Source organism: Calypte anna, chromosome 11, assembly GCF_003957555.1.
Source record: "Calypte anna isolate BGI_N300 chromosome 11, bCalAnn1_v1.p, whole genome shotgun sequence".
Taxonomy (NCBI): Eukaryota; Metazoa; Chordata; class Aves; order Apodiformes; family Trochilidae; genus Calypte; species Calypte anna.
In genome coordinates, this window is record NC_044257.1 from 15,835,597 (window position 1) to 15,861,972 (window position 26,376).

The following is a 26,376-nucleotide window of genomic DNA, read 5'->3' on the forward strand; positions in this document are numbered from 1 at the left end:
AGAGTGTGGATTTGAGCTGGGCCTTGAAGAAATATATTCTGCAAATACAGGCAAGATGCTTCTAGAGAGATTTCTGAAGTCCTAAAAGCTTTGTCATTAAGTGAGGCTACAGTAGAAACTGAATGATCTGACTAAAAGGAAGGAGGTGGGAGCATTCAGATGATGGTGAAGGAATTTGGGCAGTGTGTTTGGGAAAGAAGTGAGGGAATTATTAAAGAAAAACACTGCAGCTGCAGGCAGTTGATCAGTGGCCTTACCTATGTGCCAGCCCCAGGGAGCCACACAGAGCCCAGGGTGATGTGTGTCTGCATGCACATTTTGCTGCACACACACACACAGAGCAGAGGGATTAAATAACTCAGGATTAAATGATCAGGACTGTTGATCAGAAACCTGTGTGTGCAGCCATGCAGGGGTACACAGCCATGTGGGAGTGCTTGGCCCCAGAGCTGGGTGGTTTTGTACCACACACACTGCCACAGCCTGAGAGCTGCCCATGAGAACTCAGCCAGAGCCACCAGGGAGGCCAGTTCTCCATCCCCACCCCAGCAAAGCCTCCAACAGGACATCTGCTGGGTGCTTTTCTGATCACTAATAAATAACTCCAAAAAAGATTTTAAAGCAAGTGTCCTGTTGCCCAGGAATCCCGTTGGTTCTGTTGGGCTGGAGAGAGTAAAATCAGACAGTGCCACCTGGTGACTGTCAATAGTTCACAAAGGGGCTACCAGAGGAAAAAAAATATTTATTGTTAGCCTTTTAAACACACAAAATCAGATCATTAACTAAGGCTGGGGAATGAGGTGAGTTACAAATGAGTATTGATGGGGTGAATTCAAGTGCTGCAGGGATGATCCAGAGCAAAGTGCCTCTGGAAGGGCTGGGGGTGGGTTTCTGTGGGGATCTTGGCTCCATCTCTATTTCTCACTGTTTCAGCAGGGTTTGCTGATGGGAGTAAATTGCAGCACATTCTTATAAAAGAAGCTCGACATTTTGGAAACTGGGAACAGAATTAATAAAATGATGTGGAGCTTTGAAAAGGACATGCCAGTCCTCAGGGAGGAAAAAGAAGAATGAGCCCTATTTGGTGGCAGGAATCTGTGGTGCTGCAGCAGCTCAGCCTCAGCACCTGACCAGCACTGAAGGAAAAAAAAAAAACAAAGCAAATAAAGAGACAGTAGCAACTGGGCATCAAAGCCACAAATCAAATTTGCATCTCAAATCAAAGTGGGATTTGGGTTTGCATTCGGCAGTAACAGGAATTCACTTGGTTTTCTGATGTTTAGATTGTTTTTTGCTCTAGGTTATTGACTGATTGATGGCATGGTTTTTTCTAACAAGGATTTTTCTTCTGGTTTGGAACATCAGACAGGCAGTCTGGCCACAGTCATGGCCACTTGGGCAGGCTGGGTTTAAATTCTGCTGTCCTGCTGAAGCCTTAGGTAGTTCAAGTGTTGCTGAGCAATTAAGAGAAACACTTTCTGTGAGGAGGATGGGCCAAGGCATTGCCTGTTTGTGCCTTCATTGTGCAAAGGGATGAAAAAAACCCCAAGACAGCTGGATTAGCTGGAGGAACAACAGAGATAACTGATGCAGCTGGTGAATTGATTTTGCAGTTTTAAGGCAGGTATCTTTGTGGCCATATAAATATGCAGTCAGATTTTCTTATGATGAAACATTCAGGAGCTGCTTCGATAAAAGTTGAGGAGGAAGCTCCCAGCCAATTTCTGAGCCCTTCCCTTGAGTCTCAAACAGCCAGGCAGGTTTAGTCTCTCAATTATTAGCTGAAAGCAGAATATACATTCACAGTGTTCTGATTTCAGATGCCACTGGAGAATGTGCCTCAGATGCTTGCATAAGGGAGAGACTCAGGCACATCAGATGCTATGGCTGCCTCTGACTGAATTTATTATAAATAGTAGCCCAAATTAACTACTGGGTTTCTGTGATTAGGTAAGCAATTTTCTTGAAGGAAGAAATGTGTGGTGGGACTTGAGGTTCTGTACTTTAGTAACTCTATTGATAAAATACTATTTGGAAAATTACTAGCTACTACCCACTGCCAGTGGCACAGGCAGGAATTAGAGGAATAACTGCAAAGTAGGTAAGAACCTGGCAGGAGAGAGCTGAGACTGGTGATTGCTTCTGGTGAGGTTGCTTAGCACTTTCATGGATGGTGAAGGGGTTCACTTGCTGAAGGGTTTACAGACCAGCTCACCCCATGTTCCCTGCAGGGCTGGAAATACCTGCTGCCTGTCATGAAAGCTGGAAATATGAGGAAAAAGGGCAATGCATCCACGCCACTTGCCCGGATTACTGCTGAGCCCTACTATGTCTCAGAAATTTTCCAAAGCCTTTGCACAGCTCTGACATTTTAGCAGAAGGAGATATTGAGTTGAAGACACTTTCCTCCATCATCTGCTTGGCTTCAGGGCCACGGCCCCCAGCCCCAGTGACAACACTCTATTTGTCAACACCGTATTTGTCCCTGTTTTTTCTGGCCCAGGGGGCTGGTAAGCTGTGCTGGGCAGGAGTTGGATGGAGTGCCTGGTGCTAGGCAGGCTCTGAGCACAACCACTGAGGAAGCAATTAAAAATAACATCAGTGTGAATCGACAAATTTAGTGTTGGGTTTGGTCTCAGTGGGGCTTCACAGTGTGTGGCTGACCTGTAGGCTTTTCTCCATGATAGGCCTATTTATTTTAAATAGAGGATCAGCAGAGATGTGCCTCCAGCCCCTTAAAAAGCAGGTGGTTACTTTTCAAGGACTGTTTCACCAGAATTTAACACCACCACTCCTATTAAATAAAGGTTTGGAAGGGTGGATGGCAATCTTCCAGCATGACAACATCCTCAGCATCCACCTGAGAGGAAACACTGAGCTGGATGTAGCATTAATTTACTATGGTGTGATGAAGAAAAGAAAATACCATTGTTGTTGAATGGAAATTGGCTCCATTTTACCTTATGGGATGAAAATGTACAGGGTCGATGTCACTTTAATTGGATTTATCTTCCTCCAGCAAAGGCCATTCATCAGTTCAGATAATCAAGGATTAAACTGGTTCTTTCTGGAAAAAAAAAAGGAAAAAAAAAAAAGAAAAAAATTGTGAGTATGGATGCTGAGGCAGCACAGCAGGCATGGGGCTGGTTTCTGGGAAAAGGCTGCTTCTTGTTATAGCTTGATTCCTGGAAGACAATTAGATTCAGTAACTTGATTTTTTTTTTTTTACAAGATTCACTCAGTTGCCAGCTGAGCAAGGCAGCATTGGGTGTGATTTTAGATCACACCAGCTATGACAATATACCTTGTCAACAGTCAATTTCTTTCCCCATTTTTCTTCTAGAATACAACTCCCTGCACTGACCACACCTTAAAATTTTTCTTCCCAGCTTTCAGTCCCTCCAAAACCCCTTGGGGGCTGCATCCTCTGTCCATCCCTCCTCAGGGATGGCAGCACCCAAGATGCCAGCCTACAATACCCCTGGAAAGATTTCCCAGCTCCATTTGCTCCCCTCCTGCTCCAGGTTTGGACACTTCTGTCTCCTTTTTTCACATAACTTTACGTGGTGCACATCACTCTGTGCTGTACATACCTCTTGTGGGAGCATGAGGAGGTGGAAAGAGCACATGAAGAGGGTGTTTACATGTCCACCAGTCCCTTGCAGTGCCACTTAGAAGTCACATCAGTGTGCAGCAGAGAGGAAAGCCAGGAGCTCCTGAGTCTGGGTTGCCACAGTAACCCTTGCTCTACTGCCTTTGGCTTTTAGACTAGGAAAAAATCCCTTTCACTCTGTAAGCACCCAGCTCCAAGGACATGCTTGACACTGCTAATATTTGTGGTGGGGCTATTTATTGCCAAGAATCAATACAGAGCCCTGCAGGACCATCTTCTTGCTTCTGAATCTTCCCACAGTTTCCAGCCTCTCCTCCACAGAGCCAAAAAAACCCCACTAAAGGTAAGTCTGGGGGAGCATTTTGAGCACCTCTCCCTTCTTTTCCCCAGTTGCACTCCTGCTTCAGTGATGGGTTGGAGGGAATTCATTTATAAACATGTTATTTCCATGATGCATGTTAGTGCATTGTAGTGAATATGTGTTTTCTGGAGGAGCAATGGGGTTTGGTTTTTTTTTTTCCTTTGCTGCCACTGTACTCAGTTTCCTACTCTTCACAAAGATAAAAGGTTCCCCTCCCACCTGCCTCCAAAAAAAGATATAAATCTGAGTAATAAGAATGACAGAACTTGGGTAACTGCTTCTGCTTTGCATGCTTCCAGGTTGGTTGCCTGAATTAGGGCTGATCCAATTCCCAGTGAAGTCAATGAGAGCCTTTCCTTTGTGTTGGAGCAGGCTGAGATCCAGGAGAGTACAAGTAGCATTGCTCCATGGCTTGGGTGGAATAGGGAGAATTTAACCCTGCTGAGGATTGGGGTTGGTAGATCCATTGCAAGAAGAACTGTGAATAATGGTGATGGCTGCTGCATTTAGGTGTGTGTACAAAGATTGTGTTTTCAGGGCTAATATATAACTATATAAATTGTCCAGTAATATAAATGGAATCACTAAATTGAGTTGAAAATGAATTAAAAAGCTAAGACACTTTCCATTAGGGAAAATTAAGGAGTAGTTGCCTCTGAGATCTTTCTGTGGCTTCACATCCCAGCTGTAGAAATACTGCAGGTATTTCATCAGTACCAGTCTGCTACCCCAAACATGAGCTCACCAAAGGAATCCAAGAAGGCTGAGTGACCTTTCATTTTTCCACACTGCAACCAGACACATGTAAAAGTCTCCTTTAGTCAGTGCACCTGTTGATTAGCTGGGTATATTTTCCTCTTAAAATATCTCAGAACAACAACATTCTTTGCTTGTGGTACAGAGTTTTGAATACCCAGGAATATATGTGCCTGATAGTGACAGAGATTGTTGACCTGTGACTTCTTTTTGCTGAGGCAGCTCATCCCTAAATGAGTAGAGTTGCTTGTGTTCAGATTATAGGCTATTTTTTGCATTCATTTAGCAACAGTACAGAATTTTTACAAGTGTTCTGCTAATTGATTTTAACAGGATGCCTTATGTTGATTTTTGAACTAGACCCATATAACATCTTCATTTTCAAATGAGGCTTTTGTGTTCTTGCACAGGAAAATGCATTGACCTGCAATTGCTGAGCTACCCACTAGATATTAGAAGCAACTTCTTCACTGAAAGGGTAATTAAACAGTGGAATAGCCTGACCAGGGATGTGGTTGAATCACCATCCCTGGAGGAGTTCAAAAGACATATAGATAGGAACATGGTTAGAGCACTGGACTTGGTACATAAAGTTAAGTTGCAGGTGGACTTAATGATCTTAAAGGTCTTTTTCAACCATAACAGTTCATGATTCTGTGATAATGAGGAAATTGTGGTGAAATTAAAGAGAGATATTAACTGGTCTTTAGTAACAGATTATTTCCTCCCAGGTCTTCTGCTTTGTTTGCAGGCTCTGCTGTAGATGCCCATTTTACCTGGCTGCACCTCTGAAACACACAGACCCAAATTATTCCAAATTTCCCTATTTGGAAAAAGTCCAAAGCAAGCTTTTGTCACCATGGCCTTGTGTGATGCCCCATTGTGGCAGTGACAGTGTAACATGGTGGCTCTGCCCTTGGTCCAGGGGAGGAGAGTTGGTTTCTGATCCTGTTCCTGCTGATGTTTTATTTCATCACCCTCAGGTGTGATCCTAGTGCTGCTCTCTTACCTCTGGTCTGGTGAGCAGTATTTTGGGCAGCTCTTGTGGAAGTTGGGGAAGAGAAAAAAAAAAACAGATGTTGAAGAAAGCTGTGCCAACTGCAGCTGCCTCTTGCAGATGTGCATTGCTCCAAACACCCAGGGTGGGTCTCCTGAGTTCTATTCCCTGCCCAGGATGGGGGGACACCTCTCCTCAGCCTCCTATATAAGGTGGCCTCCTGGTGCTGCCTTATCAGCACCTCTGAGTGCTGCATGAGGAACATGTGTCTGAGTGTGGCAGAATGAGTTTTGTTTTATTTTGCTTCCAGGATCAATACCTGCAGCCCAGAAGGAATTGGTGCTGATCAGCTTGTCTTGAATCAGACCCTTCAGAAGGAAAACACAGAGGAGTCTGTGACCATGGGGATTGTGGACATACCAGGTGGGCAACAAGGCAAGTATGTGAGCCCAGGTAGGACAGCACCTTTCTCATGAAGAAACTAGTGGGGATGGGGCAAAAATGGCCAAAGAGCTGCTGTGAAAGCCCAAAATGTCTGTTAAAGAGTTCACTGGCTGCAACAGCCCTGGGAAAGGTGGGCAATTGGATACAGAAAGGTCCCAAGCTGTTAAAGAGGCTGCTAACTTCTCCTCCAGCCCCTTCTCCAGCTACGAGGACAAGCTATGTTCCTGCATTTATGCCATCTTGCTCTCCTTGTCTTCTTTATCCTCCTTTTCACTGCTCTCCACCACTCCTTGTCTCCAGAGGCTGCTATTGTGACTTTGAGCCTCCCCAGCAGCTTGCCAGCCCTCAAAGAGCTACTCTCACATTCAGAGAAACCAGCATGACCTCCTGCTTTCCAAACTGCAGGACTTTCTCCTCAGCATTTTCATGATTTGACAGCACTGCTGGCTCCTCCAGAAGTGGCCCATGAGATGGAGATGGTAACATTCTGAGTGTGTGATTCCTGGTTATAAGATGGAAGACAACTCCTTCCTAACATGCACCCTAGGAACCTCACGTTGGGGTGGCAGAAACAGCTATAGGGTGTCCCCCTGGTGTTGTGACCACACTTTGACATGAGATCCCATCCAAAGGTGTCCCACTAAAGCTGTCACAACTCATGGGAAAACCATGCCAGATTGTACAGGCATGTTTTTCATCAAAGCAGTTACTTAAAACAAATTTTTTTACTTCACATCCTCTATGAGATGAAGCCATTCATGTAGAAAAGCTGATTGTTCCTCTTGTAATGGAATTTAACTGAACTACAACCACTTACATACAAGTGCTGAAACCCTCAGGAATGGAAGGCCCTACATACCAACATGGTCTCCTCCATCTTCATTAACACCCCTGATGTTGGCTTGTGTGAAAAACCTCATTGGCAGTGTAAAGATAAGAAGAGAAGGTATTTTTGGACACTCACCAGCCTTCAGAAAGATGCCTCAGATGGTGGAAGTTCTAAAATTGAGATTTGATCTCTTCTTCACCAAGAAAAAGCCAAGCAAAGTCCAGCACAGCTACTCACTCCTATATTCCCATAGGTAAAAGTTGCTGCCATTGTCATGAGCTCATCCTTCAACTGGTGCAGTGACCACCACCAAAACTGCACATGATGGATGCTGGGGACACAAAGCAGAAAGATGTGTAGCTACAGCTATGTGGCATTTATAATTACATAAGGAAGGAAATTAATATAAAGCATGAGAGCATTTTGCCATTATGAATATGTTTATAGGCTGTGAATATTATTTACTGCTCTTGTATTAGAGTAGCTTATGTCTATTAAAATCCCCTTTGGAAATGACAGGCTGGAGCCAGACACTCCCCTCAGGCTCTGCAGCATCTCCTTTGCCAGCAGCTCAAAGCTCAGCAGGAAGGGAGAATCTGACCTTGTGTAAGAATTCAAGTTTTACACTAATTCTATTTAAAACACCCCGATTGTGTCATTACTTTAACAGTCTCTCTTCTCTCCTTAAGTAGAATACCATATAGTTGGTACATTGAGCATCCAGATAATATAATTGATATGATATATGATATATGATATATGATATATGATATGATCTATCTTTCTTTGTTATACAGCCCATCCCAGAAGCCACTGTAGAGGGGAGCTGTTTAACAGTGAGCAGACACTTAATCATTACCCCAAACAGGACACCCTCTGTTCTTATTTGCCCAAGAGATAACTCTGTTAAAGTAGGGAGGGAGGGATATTTGATGCAGCCTCTCAGGTGACTTAGGATGAGAGAAACATTTCAGTAATAAATTAAATGCTCTCAGCAGTTTGAATTTATAAAGAAACAAAAGCAAGACACTGAGGGTCCTCTGAAAAAAAGCTCAGTCAGCTGAAGCTTCTACCAAGGCTGGAAAACTGCATTAAAGTGTCCAGGTGGACAGCAATATCCTTCCCCAAGGACATTCCCATTTACACCTTCACCCCACAGTCAGGCACATTGTGGACATATTATCCAGAAACTGCAAATGCACTTTATTGCCTCACCAAGCCTGAAATTACCCCCTGTGATCTGGCATGGAAGACAAATCCAAGCAGACTCCTGCAAGGCTCCTGGGTCAAGATAAGCCTTACCTTTAGTGCTCCTTCAGTGAGCTTTGCCCTCTGATGGCCTTGGGCACACCTGGGGAGAATGAGGGCTCCTGATTTTAATGGCTTGAGGAAGAAAAATGTGTAGGATGGGAAGAAAAAGGAGAGTGATGCAGGAATGGTGGCATCGGATAGTTGGGATGAGAATCTGAAAGACACAGGAAAGAAATGCTCAATATCAGAGCAACATTACAGGGAGAGGAGCTGAGGATACCCATCAAAGCACAAGGAGAAATGTGTTGCTTAGAAAGCATTTGTGTCTTAATGGGACCCCAAAGGTAGCTGGGACAGGTCCCCTACCACACCATGAAGCATCACAGCAAGAGTCCACTTCTGGCACCAGCTGTAGCCCCAAGTGTCTCTGCACATGGAGCATGGCTGGGGCAGCTTGGACACTGCACAGCCCATGGGCTTCTTTTTGGTACAGTTCCCACCAGGTCTGCCTGCTTGGCAGCAAGATCCATTCCAAAATATGAACATTCTCTTTGTACCAAGCTGGGTCTGCTCAGAGGAGCTCGACAAGGGCAGGTGACCCATTCCCTTCAGCACCTCTCAGCTGGGGTGTTGGGTCTCACTTGTGGGGTCCAAACACCAACCACTAATGGGATGATAAAGAGCCAAATTTTGATATGGGAGTGCAGCTGTGCAATGGGTTACCACAGACACTTCTGGTTGGTCTGATTTATTATCTCTGCTAATTATTCCAATAAATCAGTATTTGAATGAAACTTGCCACTGACAGTAACGTGAAGGACTGGAAGCACTGCTGGGGAACTAACAGGAAAGAATCCAGCTTATGAGGGCATTAAGAAGACTCAGCTTGGCCAAATGCAAGCAAAATCTGTAAATACAAAAGCAGTGTGAAATAAACCAAAAGGCTGGAGCTCCCTATGTGCTCACACTCTATAGTCATCCCTTTGCCAACATCATCTTCACTATCACATCATCAGTTGCTTCTTGTTGGCAAAGATTAAAGAAGACCCACTGCTGGCCCAGAGCTTGCTTACATTCTATGAAACTTACTTTAATTAAAAAATGCATGTAAATCCTCGAGAGCAAATTAAGCAATGGCAGCTCAGAAGTTCTTGTGTCTGCTGAGTGGGGCAGGGTGGTTGCAGGTGCAAACTGTTGTGCCAAAGTTTTGCTGCTACTCAGACTGAATGAAAGCAGGAGTTCTTCCCCATGTTCCCAAACACACAGTGACTTAACACCTGGGGAAAAAAATGTAAAAAATATATATTACCCAAGTGCATTCAGCTAGCTACTGAATAACTAAAATACCCTTTTTGTCACATCCCCAGGCAGCTTCTGCAGAAAGCATGAAACGAGTGAAAATGTGAAGCAGCCTCTGCTCTAACAACCAGGCTTTGCATGCAATGTTGAGTCAGGACTGTTGATTTTGCTCCCTCAGTACAGCTCTCCTGCTCCACCCTTCTGCTGTGTTGTTTGTTTGTTTTTCTTTTTCTTTTTCTTTTTTTTTTCCCCAGCTTTTGCAATCTGACAGAGGCGGGTGAAAGCAAGTTGAAGGGAAAGGCATTTCCCTGAAGAGGAGTTGGAGGACAGTCCTCAAGCCCTGTCAGCTCCAGCAGAAGGACAGCCAGCCTCTCCACTTGCTTTAGCCTAAAACTCTCCCCCCAAAACCCCAGAGAGACACTGGCAGTTTTCCAGGTAAGATTTTTTTTTTTTTAATCCCTAATCTGGGCAGCTGAGTATTCCCTAACCAGGAAATTCAATCTGTTTGAAGACAGAACACAGCAGGAAAAGGTGTAAGGGCAGAGCAGGGAATGCTCAGCCCCTCTGTGTTACAGCTACATTGGTTTATTTACTCACCAGCCTCCAGCAGACCAGGCATTCCTGCCGTGTGGCTTATTTCAGATGCCACTGTTAAAAAGGGTCTTAAAAACACCCGCAAGAGATGGACAGACAGACAGCAGAAAAACCCCACACCAATCTTTCCCCTTTTCAGAGACAGTAACTATACATGGTTTGCTTGTTAGGGAAAAGTAAAAGGAGGAAAAGCTTGTGACTGGTGATGTTTAAAGTTCACACTGCACAAACTAAGTTTTTGCCAGACTTTCAAAACTGAATCAAGCTGTAGTTCTGAGGCTTTGGGGAAATGCTTGGGAGCAAGCCAAAAACTGAACAAAGAGAATCCTCCAAATAATTTCCAGATACTCTTAACCCAATGTGGGGTCATTCAGGACCCATTGTAGGATGCTTGGGACATGGAGGTGGCCATGATGCAATAGTTGCAGATTTCTGAAGCCTTCCTATCCTAAAGGTTAGGAAATATGGGAAGCCAAACTGGGACACCTCCTGAGTCTCCCAAGGTATTACACCAAACAGAAATTTTTTATTTTCATGGCTTTGTTTATATACTAAAAGTATCTTTCCAAAATTCCCTTGCAATTTGGTGTGTGCCATTTTTCATCAGATTGAGCATTTAATTCTGTTGGAACAGTTGGACTTTTTCTTTCAGTTTTTCCCTAAGAATCATACACAGGAACTTGAGAACACTTTGGGACCTCTGGGTTCCATAACCTGAACAACACTGCTCTATATTCAGAGATGTCTGAAATTTAGCAGTGCCTGGGGAGGAATAACAAAAAGTAGCTGGGACATCAAAATCCCTATTTTTTTTTTTGTTTCATTACCATCAAGGGCTGGGAGGGCTCCAGCTGCTTTCCACCCCCGTGCTTCATGCTCCCACTGAGACCTTCTGCCACAGCAGGGCTGGAAACACCAGTGCCTGGTCCCCTCCCCAAGAGCAGAAACCCACTGCTGGAGAGTCTCTGAGTTAAAGGAGCAAATGCAACCCAAAAATGGTGTTAAAAAAATGTGAGGCTCCCTGAAAACTTAAGAGTTTTGGCCTGCACGTTGGTTTCCTGCTGCTGCTGGCGTATGGCTGTGATTAGCAGAGCCAGGGAGCTAAGCTGTGCTGCAGGGAGGTGGATCACAGCAGATGCACCACAAAACTTCACAGCATTTTCTGTCCTAAAAAACCCTCCTGTGCTCCAGGTCACATCTGCTCCCAGCAGCATGGAGAGGAGAAGCAGGTGAGACCAGCTTGTGCCAGGGCTGGCTAAATAATAAAGGAAATACCAAGGCAGGGCCGATTAATTTCAGATTTGGTTGCAGAGGAGGCTCTGGGTTGCTCTGCAAGAGTGGGAGGGTTTGTTTTCTGCTTTTGCTTTGCTGAGTCAAACCACGAGTAAAGCTGTTGAGATTTGGAGAGTCTCAGTTCCTATAATTTCTAGTGGGGAAACAGTTCTGTTACTGTTTTTGTTCCTTCCTACCGAGATTTGTAGCTTTGCTGGGCAGGAACTCTCTGCTGAAATGTGCTTAGCACAGCTGGAGCCTCTCATCACAGCTGTAAAAGAAACAATTAAAAATAACATTTGTGCTCATCAGCAGTGTCCCATTGGCTTCCCTCCGTGCTCATACTCACAGGCAGCTGCCTTTGATAGGGCCATTAGTCAAATCCTGCTCCTCTTCCGAGCAGGCTGCCCCAGTTGATGAGTGCTATGTTAACAGTGATGGAGAAGATCATTCTGTCACTTCTGACACAAACCTATCATTTTATTTTTTTTTTTATCCTTCTCTCAGTGACAGTATGAATATCAAGGAGTATTTCACCAGAATTTCTTACCAGGGCTCCTATGAGAAGCCAGACCTGGCAACCCTGACTGATATATTCCAGCACCACATCCGAGCTGTCCCTTTTGAAAACCTCAGCATCCACTGTGGGGAAAGCATTGAGCTGGACCTGGAAGCAACTTACAACAAGATAGTGAGGAAGAAACGTGGGGGTTGGTGCATGGAGAACAACCACCTCTTATCTTGGGTTCTGAAAACCCTTGGCTACAACGTCACCCTCCTGGGATCAAAGGTTTATGTCCCGGAGTACGATGCATATGCAGAGGAAATTGATCATCTGCTGCTGAAAGTGGTGCTGGATGATGGCAAATCCTACATTGTGGATGGTGGGTTTGGGATGGTCTACCAGATGTGGCAGCCAATGGAGCTGATTTCAGGGACAGACCAGCTGCAAACTCCTGGGGTCTTTCGCTTCCTGGAGGAGGGTGGGGTCTGGTACCTGGAGAAGGTGAAAAGGAAGCAGTGGGTTCCCAACCAAAGCCTCTCCACTTCCCATAATGTGGACAAAGAGGTTTGTCGGAGGGTTTATCTCTTCACCCTTGAGCCACGAGACATTGAAGACTTCAGGGCCTGCAATGCCCACCTGCAGACAGCCCCAGACTCCCTCTTTGTCACAAAGTCCATGTGCAGCCTGCAGACCGCTGATGGAGTCCGGGCTCTGGTGGGGTGGAAACTCACTGAGATCAAGTACAATTATAAGGATAATATGGATCTGGTGGAAATCAGAATCCTTGCAGATGAAGAAGTGGAGAAGACGCTGAAAGAGAAATTCAGTGTGACACTAGACAAGAAATTAGTTCCTGTCAATACAAGCAGGTTGTCAATGTTTTAACTCATTGCCTGAATTATAATTCGATTCAGTGGCATTACATGCAATCCTTTCCCTTATTTCTGAAAAGCAGCTAGAGGTTAAGCTTTTTCTTTCCACCTACACCAGTGTAAAGCAGAAACACATTAGCATGAACCTGGAAAATAAATTGATTTTCACAACTGCTCCCGCATCTGTTTTTGGTGTGGATACAAATAATTCCTTCCTGTCTCAATCAAATCACTCCCTTTCTGTTTGTGCTTTGCTGGAAGCAGACTCTGCCTGTTCCCTACTCCTTTCATCTCTTAAAAGCTTTTCCAAATACATCCAGAGTAGCAGGGCAGAGCGATGGAGCTGTACATCTCTGTCTTTATTACTTTGCTGCCACCTGGGAAAAATCATATGCACCTCTTAACTGAACACCATATTATTTTTGGAATTTAATAGACAGAAAAACAAAGACATCCACTGCTGAATTTGCTACAATAAGCCATAAGGCTCTCTGTCCTTTTTGCTCTGGTGTTCACAACAGCCTCTCTCTCCCACAGCAGTGGAGCAGCCCCATGCCTGTGCTGCTCTGTGCAAACACTCAAGGGCTGGCTGTTCATGGCCTAAAACTGATGGTGAGAAACAGGAGTGGACAATTCTGTCATATATGACAATTCTGTCATATTTCAGACTTGACACAACACCCATTCTTCCCAGTGGCATAAGGGAGCAGCAGTATTTGAACTGGAAATGTCTCCCAGCCAGCAGTGGACTGCTGGGAACGTGTGCTTCTCGTGCAGGACTCAGCTCCCAGTGTTTGTGCACATCAATTATCCTGGCTGAACACAAACACAGGCACAAGATTATTTTTCTGAAAAATACCCGTTCTGCTGAGGATGTGCTGGCAGTGATACTAATTATATTGATGTAAGGAGAAACGATGCATCTTAATCAGATACCTAAAGGCTAAGATTTTTAGTATGAGAAATTACTCAAATGTAATCACTTTGCCCTTTGAGATGATGCTTGATGTTCCTTTATGTACAAATCATGGAAGAATTACAACCATGCACTTATAATTAAGTAAATTATATGAGTGAATTACCGTTAAATAAAAAAATCGAGAATTTTGAGGTAGATATATTCATCTGTTTTTTTGCCCAATTTGCAGTGTGTATTCCTAAAGTAAAAAAAATTCATAAATCAATGCAGTTTTCATTATTGTGTGTGCTCATATTTTGCAGCTAAGGCTTTAAAAATACAGTAACTCACTGACCCCTTTTTATTTGTTATGCATGAACTGCAGCTTTCTGTAACTATAGATAATAAAAGCCGCTGCTATTTTACGTGTACAAAAAGTATTTCAGAGTCACAGTGGGTTCCCCAAATCCCTAGCTTCCCAGAGTCAAAGGCATCTCTATTATCTGTTATAGAACATAAGGCTCCCTCATCTTACAGGGAAAGGAAATGGGAAGGACTTACCCTGTATTAGACTGGAGAATCAAAAGGTGCTTCTTATGGTATGGACCAGCAACTTGCAACACAGGTGGTCAGAAGAAGCTGTTCCAGGATCTGGCTTGTTTGCAAGTCGTACCCATCTTTGGTCCCCATGTTACTGGAAGAGTTAAAGGAGCTAAAATCAGTGGGTTTATCCTGGCAGCTGGGGCAGAACCTTGGGATAGAACCTAAAAGTCCAGGCAGGTCTCACAGAGGCAGGAGGGCTGTGGAGTGCCAAGAAGCTCCATCATTTGTGAGAACAGACATAGGAAACACCTAGAAAGGGCTGTGCCCATTCCTCTCCCCACACCTGGGTGTTTGTTATGCTTTGGGATGTTTCATAGGGTCAGGTGAAGGAATGTCCATTGCCCCAGCAGTTCATCATGTGAAGAGCAAACAGTCATAGGAAACTCCACTTTCCTTTCAGCTGAATCATCCCCTCAGCTGGGTGCCCCATCCACTGCTCTGGCTGCTGCTCCTTTTGTGGCACAGCTCAGTGCTCCTGGACCTCCTGCTCAGCACACACCCACAGAAGCAGATTTTGTTGCTGAGCAATCAAAGAAAGCTCTCTGCTGGAAGGGGTGGCAAAAAAAAAAAAAAAAAAAAAAGAGACTTTTCACCTCAGATTACACTAGTTTGCTTTTTCCTTATTACCAGTTTTGGAGACAAATTCTTAAAGGCATAGCAGGCACAGGGTTCTTCGGGAGCAGCATCCTCACTGCCTAAGAACAGGCTTGGCAAAACTGACCTTGTTTCTTTGGGGGTCTGGTATCAGCCACAAAAACACAGCTCAGTGTGGTGGGATTAATTCAACAGTTGTCATCCCCAGCGAATAAATCAGTGACTTCTTGGCTTGGATTACTATTTCTCTATCCTAAGTCATTTCATACTGGGATCTGGTACCCCTGAGCCTGAAGCACCTGGGTGATCTGAGGGGTTGAGGATGGGGTTATAAACACTTGCAAAAGTTCCCTGTGATACCCACACTGTATTCCCCCTTGCAGCCCTGGAGGACTTGAGTTCTCAGTCAGTAATGTGGGAGGTTAAAATCTACACACTATTGTAAACAATTTGGGGACTGGATCCTTTTCAAGTTCTTTGTACAGCACCTAGCACAACGAATTGCATGATAAGGCTTTCTATGCAATACAAATAAACCATTAAAGCCATGAGAATAGAAGTTATAAAAGAATAAAGTCCCTCCCCTCTCTTCCTTCTCGACTGGAGAATAATTCTGTCTCTGCCAGACAGTAAAGGCAGCCTGGAGCTTTAAGAGCAGCAGTTCCCAGTACTTCCTGGGAACTCTGGAGCAAACCAGGGCGGAAAGCCTGAGCTCGCTGGCTGAGAGGTAAGCACTGAGGGTCTGATCTTTAACTTCATCCTGCAGCTATCTTTAACTTCATCCTGTAGCTGTGGGTCAGCTGCTTTAGAAAAAGCCCACGGCTGTGGGTCTGCATACTGTAAGGGCACTGCAGGCATATTATAAAAAAGTATAAATTACAGCAACCCCAGGGCCGGCAGCGCGCGTTGCATCTCAAGAACATTGTCCGAGTGCAAAGATCAACTGATTGAGACTTAAATTAACCCCTTTATGCTGAGCCAGAGCATATGAAAAACCCAGCTACCGACTCCCAGCACAGCTTAAAATCAAACAAATGGTATAGGCACGTGCCCTTGGAAGCCTGAGGAATTTTAGCAGAGAACTACTCAAGACTGATAACGAAGGACACAGCTGTCCCCAGGGATACTTGCAGGCAGGCAGAATGAATGTCTGAATCTTCATCCTTGGATGAAGCTGGGCTGCTGCAGGAGCAAAAGCAACAAGGCTGAGATGTGGGCTGAGGCTTTTGAGATGTTTGGCAACCCAATTTTAAGATGTGAACTGTCCCCGGGGTGAGTGTGGTGGGAATGGTTGTGGTGAGATGAAAGCTGAGCTGCCTCCGGGAAGGCAAGTGAGTAAACACTGGTTTCTGTGCCTGCTGCCTGCCTGCCCTCGTGCCACTGCTTCTGTACTGCAGCTTCGTTGTGTTTGAACCTCTTTAAATATTCATGGAGATCAGAGCCCATTTTGTCAGCCACCATGAGGCTGTTGCTACTACAGACTTCAAATTGACAAGGCCAGAGAAAGGCCAGCTGGGGAAACTGAGGCACGGGGTTCCACCGATATGTTTTCCTGAAACACCCCATGGCTGCTGGTGGGGAGGTGACTCCTGGGTGGAAGAAAGGGGCTGTTTATACACTGTGAACTTATACACCCACACCCAGACAGGTTACAGGAGATAGGTTATAAGGAAGGACAACAGGTCTTCTGCTGCTGGTCCAGAGCAGGGACTGACAGTTTTTGCTTGAAAGCAAAATTTCAAGCAGATCAGACACACCTAATGGACTCTCTTGGGTCCCTCCTGGTCACAGGGGTTCAGCTCAACACCATCACAGTAAAAGACATATCTATCTGGCTATACAAAATGGCTAAAAGGAGGAACAGAAAGAAAAATGAGGCAGAGTACCCCACGATGAGCTTGCTGGTGCTCACGTGTGCTGTCTGCTGGGGAGGGAATGGCTGTCTACAACCAGTGTTTCCAAGGAGATCCTGCCGGAGATGAGTGCCCTTGTCCTAAAAAAAGGGATGGAAAAAAACCCATAAAATGCAATATCAAAGACACAGTACTCTTTTTTCATGTAGCCTCTTTGGGTTCTTTTGAAGTGAAAATGTTTACTTCTTTTTCCCTTATTGGGATGGTTCTCTATTTTAATACATTTTCCTGTGGTTTTGCATCAGGCAGTCTGAAAACTGCTACTAGTGCAGATCAGGTAGAATACAACTAAGTCAAGTTGTGCTGCTGGCATCAAAACTGGGGTTAAAGTCTAGAGATTAAGTGCTCTGATGTGCTGACCTGCTGGGGCAGGGCTATTCACAATTATATGTTTGAGGTGGGATTTGCAAAAGCTTCCAGCACCCATTTGAGGACTGGCATGGACACGGGGTCAAACTGGTGGTTGCTCCTTGGGGAGCAGCTGGAGCAAAGCTGAGAGCAGGCACTGGAATGGAGTCTTTCTCCCATCTCATCTACATCAAATTATTTTTTGAAAAGCCTCCCAGGGAATGTGCAACCAATTTAAAGGAGCAAGAAATTCTCAGGCCTTTTAGAAGTTAATACGGACCATACGGACCATAGCAGATTGTGAATTGCTCTGGAAACAAATATCCTTGCATGGAAAAAAAAAAAAAAAAGCAAAATTAAATCTAAATTAAAGGAGAGAGAGAAACCCTTGCAAATACCAGATGAGTCAGTGGATTAGAAGTGTTATCAGGGAGCCTCTTGCATCTTGGCCATGCAGACAGTGTCTATGACAGTCTCTTCTAATGAAAGGAAAGAGGAACAGAGACATGAAAACACAAAATATATCCAATAACTTGAGCTAAACTAGAGTCTTTGGTTTGTAAAAGATGGTAAGAGAATCCAAAAACTGGTGAATACATCCTGAATGTATTCTTAGTAATAATCAGTTCTTCAGACCCTTAGGTTAGAAAAATTAACAGTTCCTTCCTTTCAACAGCTGGAGTCAAAGCTCTGTCTGAACACCACTGGGAAATTAAAGAGACTGAGAAAACAACAACCCACATGGGTTTAACTGAGATGTTAATCCCAGTTAGCTGAAGCCACAAATGTAAAGTCTTCCAGTCAAATTACCCAGAGGATAAATAAAGAAGTGCTTGCTTGTTCTGGTAAAAGAAACATTAAGACATTGCTGTGGCTTTTACAGTGGTATAGTCTAGCAGCTTGCAGACTTGCTGTTTGTCTTATACATCTTTTATACATCTTTTGTCAAGTGGGACCCATATCCTGGGCTAGAGATTCTGTTGTGACATGTGCAGTTCTCCCCAAAGGAGTCACATCCACTTGGCTTGAAGGCAACATCTGAGAGATAAAGCATTATTGTCACCTGCTCCTAGCCTCATCTCTTTTTTTTTGTTTTTTTTTTTTTAAGGACTACAGATGACACAGGCAGGTCTAGTCTGCATTCATCTCCTACCAGGCGCACAGTTTTCTTTCAAGTTCTCAGTGAAACAGCCTAGGTTATATTTGCAGGCTGGTTAACCTGTGCTACAGAAATAAGAGCAAACCCCTTGAGAGCTGAGCAACAGTAACTGGCCATTTTTTCTGCTCACACAGGCAAAATGAACATTCAAGAGTATTTTACAAGAATTTCTTACAAGGAGTGCCATAAGGACACAGACTTGCAAACCTTAATAGACATCTTCCAACATCACATCCAGGCAATTCCTTTTGAAAATCTCAGCATGCATTGTGGGGAGACCATTGAACTGGATTTACAAGCTACTTACAACAAGATTGTGAAGAAGAAACGTGGGGGATGGTGCCTGGAAATCAACCACCTTTTATTTTGGGCCCTGAAAGAATTAGGGTATGAAGTCTGCATTCTTGGAGGAAGGAGTTATGACCCAGCAAAGAAGGCATACACTGCTCAGATCGATCATATGCTTCTGAAGGTGGTGATTGAGGGTACTTCCTATTTAGTAGATGCTGGTTTTGGGGGTGCCTACCAGGCATGGCAGCCACTGGTGTTGGTTTCTGGGAAGGATCAACCCCAGACCCCTGGAATCTTCCGCTTCATGGAAGACAACGGGACCTGGTACTTTGAGAAAGTCAAAAGGAAGCATTATATTTCTGAGCAAAGTGTCCCTCCCACTGATACCCCAGAACTGGGGAATATCAGAAAAATTTATACCTTCACTCTTGAGCCACTACATGTAAATGACTTTCAGGAGCTAAATGGATACTTACAAGTCTGCCCAGATAACATCCTTCAGAAGAAGTCAATCTGCAGCCTCCAGACCACTGAAGGGGTTTATGCCTTGGTTGGATGGACCTTCACTGAGATGAAGTACAGGTACAAGGAAGATATGGACCTGGTGCAGATCACAACTCTCACAGATGAAGAGGTTGAGAAGACACTGAAAGACAAATTCAATATAGTGCTGGAGAACAAACTCATTCCCGTGAACGTTCGTGGCTTGCCACCTAATCTAGTGGATAAAATCTCATTTTAAATGCTGTGCTAGATGGATCTTTAAATATCCAATATAAAAAAGTTGTAAAATCAACTTTAGTAACGTTAATCTGATTCTAAAGTTGAGGTAGTGAGATGAACACAAAGCTTAGCAAACGCAAGGACATTGCTAATTAACTACATATACAGATTGCATATTTTTTCTGAAGCTTCTCCTTTATAAACTGAGACATCTTACTAGCTCTAATTTGCCTGTATGGAAATTGCTTTTTTACTCCATAACATTTTGTTCCACCTCTCTGATTCTCATTTTATTTCAGATATATCTTGTGGCAAAGGAGACCAAAATAATACATGAAGAGAAGCTGTGTTACCATTTTACACAAAAGACCTCTGACCTTTTTTGGTATTATTTCCAATCTTTTTCTCAGCAGAGTTTTACAAACTATTCACTTCCTTTAACAGTCTGAAATAGAAAAATGAGCTGAATTTGGCTTTCAAAAGCTTCAAAAAAAAAAAAAAAAAAGAAAGGTTAAGACTTTCTCAAAACAAGCCACTATTAGGTGCTGATTAGCTTATAATGAAATAAGTTGAAAGACTTGAGTCCTATTCCCTAACCAGAAATTCAATTGAAGTTAACTATTTATGCAAGGGCACTTAAAAAAAAACCCCAAAATCTCTAATTTGCACTGCCCAGTTTTCCCAAGTCTGATTTTTCTGGGTGACTGAAGTGGAACCGAAATCAGTAGAAGCTGAGATGATTCAACAGTTCTTAAAAATCATGCTTTTGGTATTAAAAATTGGAAACAATCAAAGTTAGATCAAACTATAACCTAAACTTTTGGGTCCTGACCTTCATGCGGTGCCAAGCAGGCATGACAGGATAAAATTTCCTATTAATTACAAACAGGATTCTGCACAAAAGCTACCTTAAATAAGTAATATCACAGATGTGAAAGAAAATTAGGGAAATTAGGACATGCCCCCTGTTTCACAGCATGTTGTACATAGCACAAAAGCCTTTTACCTTTATGATACCTGTGGCAGGTACTGAACAGGATGTGTTGTGAAAGAGGACAATGGAAGAGCATCAGTTCTCAGCCAAGGAAAAATCTTTGAGCCAGCCATAGGTGCACCTGATGTGCCTAAACCTCAGGTCCCTTGCCAGACACAGTCTGATGAGCTCTTTGCCTTCCCAAAAACTGACTTTTCACCTCCCCCAGATGCAAAGGAGACAGGGAGAGAATTAAATTAAGAGCTCAGCAACACTTTGAAGATGCAGGAAGCCACGTTTTAGAAAGGAAATGCTTTGCTTTGTACAAATACATATTTATCATAGCATTTGTTAGCTCTGGGTAGTTCCTTGCTGCAGTGGAAGCTTTGAACACATTGAAAAAGTTCCTTTGTGAGCAAATAAGGGTCATTTTGTGCACCTGCAGAGCCTGGAAAATGCAGTCTGCAATACCTTGGCAATTCAGTTCACCCACAAGGAAGCAGATGACTATCACACAGAATCACAGGATTGGCTGGGTTGGAAGGGACCTCAGAGATCAAGTCCAACCCTTGAACCACTGTTGCAGTTACTAGACCATGGCACTGAGTGCCACATCCAGTCTCTTTTTAAATACCTCCAGGGATGGAGAATCCACTACTTCCCTGGGCAGCCCATTACAATGCTTGATCACCCTCTCCATAAAGAAATTCTTTCTAACATCTAACCTAAACTTCCCCTGGCACAACTTAAGACCCTGCCCTCTTGTCTTGTTGAAAGTCGTCTGGGAAAAGAGACCAACGCCCCCCTGGCTCCAACCTCCTTTCAGGTAGAGAGCGATGAGGTCTCCCCTGAACCGCCTCTTCTTCAAGCTGAACACCCTCAGTTCCCTCAACCACTCCTCATAGGGTCTGTGCTCGAGTCCTTTCACCAGCTCCTTTGGACCTGCTCCAGGACCTCGATATCTTTCCTAAACTGAGGGGCCCAGAACTGGACACAGGACTCAAGCTGTGGCCTCACCAGCACTGAGTACAGGGGCAGAATCACTTCCTTGGACCTGCTGGCCACGCTGTTCCTGTTACAGGCCAGGATGCCATTGGCCTTCTTGGCCACCTGGGCACACTGCTGGCTCCTGTTCAGCTTCCTCTCAATCCAGACTCCCAGGTCCCTTTCTGCCTGGCTGCTCTCCAGCCACTCTGTCCCCAGCTCTGTCCCCAGCCTGGAGCTCCCCATGGGGTTGTTGTGGCCAAAGTGCAGGACCCGGCACTTGGCCTTGTTAAACCTCATCCCATTGGAATCCGCCCAACTCTCCAGTCTGTCCAGGTCCCTCTGCAGAGCCCTCCTGCCTTCCAGCTGATCCACACTCCCCCCAGCTTAGTGTCATCTGTGAATTTGCTGATGACGGACTCAATCCCCTCATCTAAATCATCAATGAAGATATTGAACAGAACTGGGCCCAACACTGATCCTTGGGCGACACCACTAGTGACCAGCCACCAACTGGATGCAGCCCCGTTCAGCACCACTCTCTGGGCCCGGCCCTCCAGCCAGTTCCTAACCCAGCACAGGGTGCTCCTGTCGAAGCTGTGGGTTGACAGCTTTTTCAGGAGGATGCTGTGGGAGACGGTGTCAAACACTTTGCTGAAGTCCAGGTAGACCACATCCACCGCCTTCCCCTCATCCACCAGGCGGGTCACCTGATCATAAAAGGAGCTCAGGTTGGTCAGACAGGACCTGCCCTTCCTAAACCCGTGCTGGCTGGGTCTGATCCCTTGCCCATCCTGCAGGTGCTGTGTGATTGCACTGAGGATGATCTGTTCCATGACCCTGCCAGGCACTGAGGTCAGGCTGATGGGCCTGGAGTTTCCTGGGTCCTCTTTCCAGCCCTTCTTGTGGATTGGCGTGACATTCGCCATCTTACAATCATCTGGGATGTCCCCAGTGAGCCAGGACTGTTGGCCTCCACTGCAAAGTGCTGGCTTGCAAAATAACAATAATTTAATTAAAATAAAAGTTACAGAGCCATTTGCAACTGTCTACTGTAATTATTTCACACGCAAACAAGTTCAGTCTGGTCTTAACCAGGGGAAAGCATAAACATCTACTAATAGTGAAGAAACAAAGTTTAATTTACTCATGGATCAGTGAAGTCCAAGTTCACTGGTGCATTCATTTTGGGTGGACTCTGCCCCTTCTCTGCAGTTAACATTCAGGAGGGAGGGCCAGTGGAGCTTATAGAAGAGGACAACCCTTGCAATTTGTATCCACTCTTGGCTCTACTGACTGCTGCCCCAGTAATAAACAACCCAGAAGCTGAATACATCAATAAATAAATAAGCCTATTTTAAGAGGTAAGTTTATTTTCTTTAAAAACCTCAACAAACCCAAACAATAAACTTGGTTTATTAATGATGCCAGTAATATGGGCAGTAACATAAGAGGTATTCTCTTAAGGAAAAATGTTATTAAAATGTGTGGATACAGAGCTCAAATATAATCTGCTGAACCTGGGCTCTTAAAGAAGGCAAAACAACTCCTGTCTTTCTGCTCCTCAGGAGATTCTCTTGACTATGCAAGAGGTGCTTTTGTCTAAATGCAATGGTAGATACAAGCTTAGAACTATGACCTCATGTTGGAAATTATTCTTTTAGTTTTTTAACTTTATTTACAAACTTTTCAAAGGAAAATGAAGCAAAAAAAATGATCCATAATCAATAGATTCTCCTTCACGGAAATAAAATTACAGTCCCTTAAAAACAACTTTAAAAACTGAAATTACAGTTTCTGTACCCCAGAAAGTCACTGCATATGTAATAAAGTAGAGAACATATTTTAAGCAGTGGACTCCCTAATAGTGTGTCTAGTCCTTTTATGGAATATTTTTACATGAACACCTTCATCTGCATATTTACATATAGTGTTTTGAAGTTCTGCTCATATTATTACCTGCATAAATCACAGTCACATTTGTGGGATGCTACCTTTTCAGTATCGAGTTTTTCACCTGATCTGCTCAAGTCAAAAGAACTGCAGCCTTCATCTCCTACAGTCAAAATCTAACACTGTTCAATCATATTGTGGAGCTGCAGAGAGAAATTACAAATGATGTAAAGCCAAGAAGCAGCTTTATGCTGGTGTGATCTATTTAGCATTCACTATCTGAGCGTGTAGGGTCGGATAGGCTTGGATCCTGCAAATCAAAAGAAAAAAGTGCCAGAAGACTTATGTTCTACTTAACAAATATTACATTGAAAACATCCTCCAACAATGCACTTAAATATCACTGGGAGCTAAATTCTTTTCTGTGGAAGATAACATGTTTTTTGATGGGGCTCTCCCTTCACTTTGGAAAGCTGCTTTTATATCCTGTGTATGCACATCACGAATCTGCCACTGAAAATCATCTTGAGAAGTTCTGGTTTGCAGTAAGCATTCCATGGTTCACTGCTGGATTTATCAGAGTACAATGGTCTTCCTGAGTCACTAATATTAAGTGCCTAAACCTCAGCTTACTGTATGCACAAAGGATTTCCAAGTAGCTTTGTGGGTTGTCAAGAAGCTAAATATTTGCAGGAACTCTAGACTGCTGAAAGGCTTAGTGCTCTCTTTGCCAAGGCTCAAGCCTTCAAAACACTTTGTGCCCAGCTCCATACCCAAGCAGGTGATTCTACAGTGTATTTTACTAACAGTAGCTCTCAGGTACCTGCAGAGCATCCAGCTCACAACTGTGGCCAGCATTGTGTGCTAGGCCCTTGCCAATGCCAGATGACTTGATGTGGCTTTTCACAGTGTTAGAAAGCAGAAAAGGAGTAGATCCTCATCAGCAATCTTGCTCATGAGGACTCCTACCCAAGCAGGCCAGGAGGAGGCACTGCCCAGGGATGCCCTTCAGTAATTGTCAGTCACGCCTCCTTTGGAAGGAATAAAGTGAATTTTGAGAAATTTTTGATAAAAGAGCCAGGACTAGAGGGATATAAAGCAGCCTCTGTCCATATTCAGGCCACCCTGCAAGAACTGGGGCATGGCAGAGGATACAGATGTGTTGTCTTTTGGATCACTTCTCTCCATTTAGATTATTCCAACACCAAAATGAGTTTGTGCAACATTCAGAGCAGACAAGACACTCAGTGGTCTGCAACTCTTGGAAAGGTCAGAGGTTTTTCTCAGTCATAATTATCTGACTAAAATCTGACACTTTACAAATGTGCAGGGAGTATAATTTTCACTTTTTGTAAGTGGTGAAAGAGTGACATGTACTGAACGAGCAGTTCATTTACCATCATGTAGACCAGTGGCAGACTTGTGAAAAGAACACAGGATTCCTGGCTCAAATTATCCTCCCTCCAAGTGGCAGCTGACACTGCTTCCCCAGCTGACACCCCCCTCCTTGAACCATGGCTTGAGATTGGTTGTCATGATGACCACTCCTCAGCACTCCCTGGTGACATCTTAGATTTCTTCTTAATCCTGCTGCAAATGCAGCAAATCCCTGTCCTGCAGCCACTGCACAGCAAGCTGAAATTGCATGAGTGGTTTGCCATGGGGATGACTCTAAGACAAAAAGCAAACCCTCACAGGCTCTGGCCTCCTTTGCTTGAGGAACCATTTGATATGAACACTTGTTCCCTTTAACAACTGCTCTGGTGAGGTTCAGTAGATGAAAGCATTTTTGCTGGCAGCAGCCTGGGCAGTTTTTCACTGCACTGTAAATCATTGATGTAAAGCAAGAAAACCAAAACCAGTTTCCTTCCTTTACAGGAGACATGAACCTTGAAGAGTATTTTGTGAGAACTGGCTATAAAGGTTCCCTTGAAAAACAAGATTTGGAAACCTTAACAGATATATTCCAGCACCACATCCGTGCTGTCCCCTTCGAAAACCTCAGCATCCACTGCGGGGAGAAAATCACTTTGGAGTTGGAGCAGGTTTACAATAAAATTGTGAGGAGGCAGAGGGGTGGCTGGTGCATGGAAAACAACCAGCTCTTGGGCTGGGTCCTGAAACACCTGGGGTATGACACCAGCTTCCTGGGAGCTTATGTGTTCAATCCACATAAAAATGCCTATGCCACCATCATGACCCATCTCCTCGTGAAGGTTGTTATTGATGACAAAACCTATGTTGTTGATGGAGGCTTTGGGGTGTCCTATCAGATGTGGCAACCAATGGAGCTGGTGTCAGGGAAAGACCAGCCCCAGGCTCCAGGCATCTTTCGTTTCACAGAAAAAAATGCCATCTGGCACCTTGAGAAAGTCAGACGGAAACAATATGTTCCCAATCTGAATTTCTCCAATTCTGATCTTCTGGAGAAAAAAGAGTGTCGGAAAATTTACATGTTCAGCCTTGAGCCACAGACAGTGGAAGATTTCCATTTCCAGTGCACCTACCTTCAGACTTCTCCAGATTCCCTCTTCACAAAGAAATCCATCTGCACCCTCCAGACCACCGATGGCTTCCGAGCACTCATTGGGTGGACACTCTCTGAGACCACGTACAACTACAAGGAAAATATGGATCTGGTGGAATTCATAACACTTGAAGATGAAGAGGTGGAAAAAACCCTCAAAGAGAAATTCAACATAAGCCTAGATAGAAAACTTGTCCCAATAAATGTCAAGGGATTTTACACCATCTAGATGGCCAGGAAAACCTACAATAATGCCACATGTGTACAGATCCTCCCACTGCCTGTGGAATCATTACTGTAAGATTATGGGATTCTTTTGCAGGCAACTGAAGGAAAAATACATTAGTACCAGATTAAAGTGAATTTCATTCTGAGAAAAATCAGGAATTTAAGACTTTTCTGTCAGGTAGACAGAATTATTTGCTGTGAGATGAGTGCAGTTCAATTTTTGGCACAAATGTAGGGTCTGATTTGAATCTGGTTATAAACCTGGATAATAAATACATCTGGGGAATTTTGGAGTGCCTATAGCACATAAATAGGAGGATGGCTTATTAATTGTGATATATATGCTGCCAACACTTTTTCTATGGTTATTACAGGGAGTAAAGTCATCTGAGAACATTCAGACAATGAAGTACACATTTAAAACTTCACTTTTCACAAGGTCTAACTAC

At 44.0% G+C, this 26,376-nt stretch overlaps 3 protein-coding genes across 5 annotated transcripts; all 3 read left to right on the top strand.

The window, feature by feature from the left end:
* The first annotated feature begins 3,943 nt into the window (after window positions 1–3,943).
* Window positions 3,944–13,833, top strand: LOC103526565 (arylamine N-acetyltransferase, pineal gland isozyme NAT-3). 2 transcript variants are annotated; one of them, XM_030458077.1, is made up of 4 exons: window positions 3,944–3,956; window positions 6,038–6,180; window positions 9,805–9,985; window positions 11,924–13,833. In XM_030458077.1, exon 4 carries the CDS (start codon window positions 11,931–11,933, stop codon window positions 12,804–12,806), a length of 876 nt encoding a protein of 291 aa, XP_030313937.1. In that variant the 5' UTR covers window positions 3,944–3,956; window positions 6,038–6,180; window positions 9,805–9,985; window positions 11,924–11,930; the 3' UTR covers window positions 12,807–13,833. The 2 variants fall into 2 exon arrangements, with proteins under 2 accessions (XP_030313937.1, XP_008489871.1); XM_008491649.2 differs by lacking the exons at window positions 3,944–3,956; window positions 6,038–6,180 and having other exon boundaries at window positions 9,804–9,985.
* Window positions 13,834–15,548: 1,715 nt separating this feature from the next.
* Window positions 15,549–20,871, top strand: LOC103526567 (arylamine N-acetyltransferase, liver isozyme). Of its 2 annotated transcripts, none has more exons than XM_030457712.1 (2): window positions 15,549–15,615; window positions 18,258–20,871. In XM_030457712.1, the coding sequence occupies exon 2, from the start codon at window positions 18,448–18,450 to the stop codon at window positions 19,339–19,341; it is 894 nt and encodes a 297-aa protein (XP_030313572.1). In that variant the 5' UTR covers window positions 15,549–15,615; window positions 18,258–18,447; the 3' UTR covers window positions 19,342–20,871. The 2 variants fall into 2 exon arrangements, with proteins under 2 accessions (XP_030313572.1, XP_008489873.2); XM_008491651.2 differs by having other exon boundaries at window positions 18,443–20,871.
* A 1,756-nt stretch (window positions 20,872–22,627) lies between these two features.
* LOC103526568 (arylamine N-acetyltransferase, pineal gland isozyme NAT-10) lies at window positions 22,628–25,928 on the top strand. The gene is made up of 2 exons (XM_008491652.2): window positions 22,628–22,643; window positions 25,051–25,928. The coding sequence occupies exon 2, from the start codon at window positions 25,056–25,058 to the stop codon at window positions 25,926–25,928; it is 873 nt and encodes a 290-aa protein (XP_008489874.1). The 5' UTR covers window positions 22,628–22,643; window positions 25,051–25,055.
* Window positions 25,929–26,376: the final 448 nt, after the last annotated feature.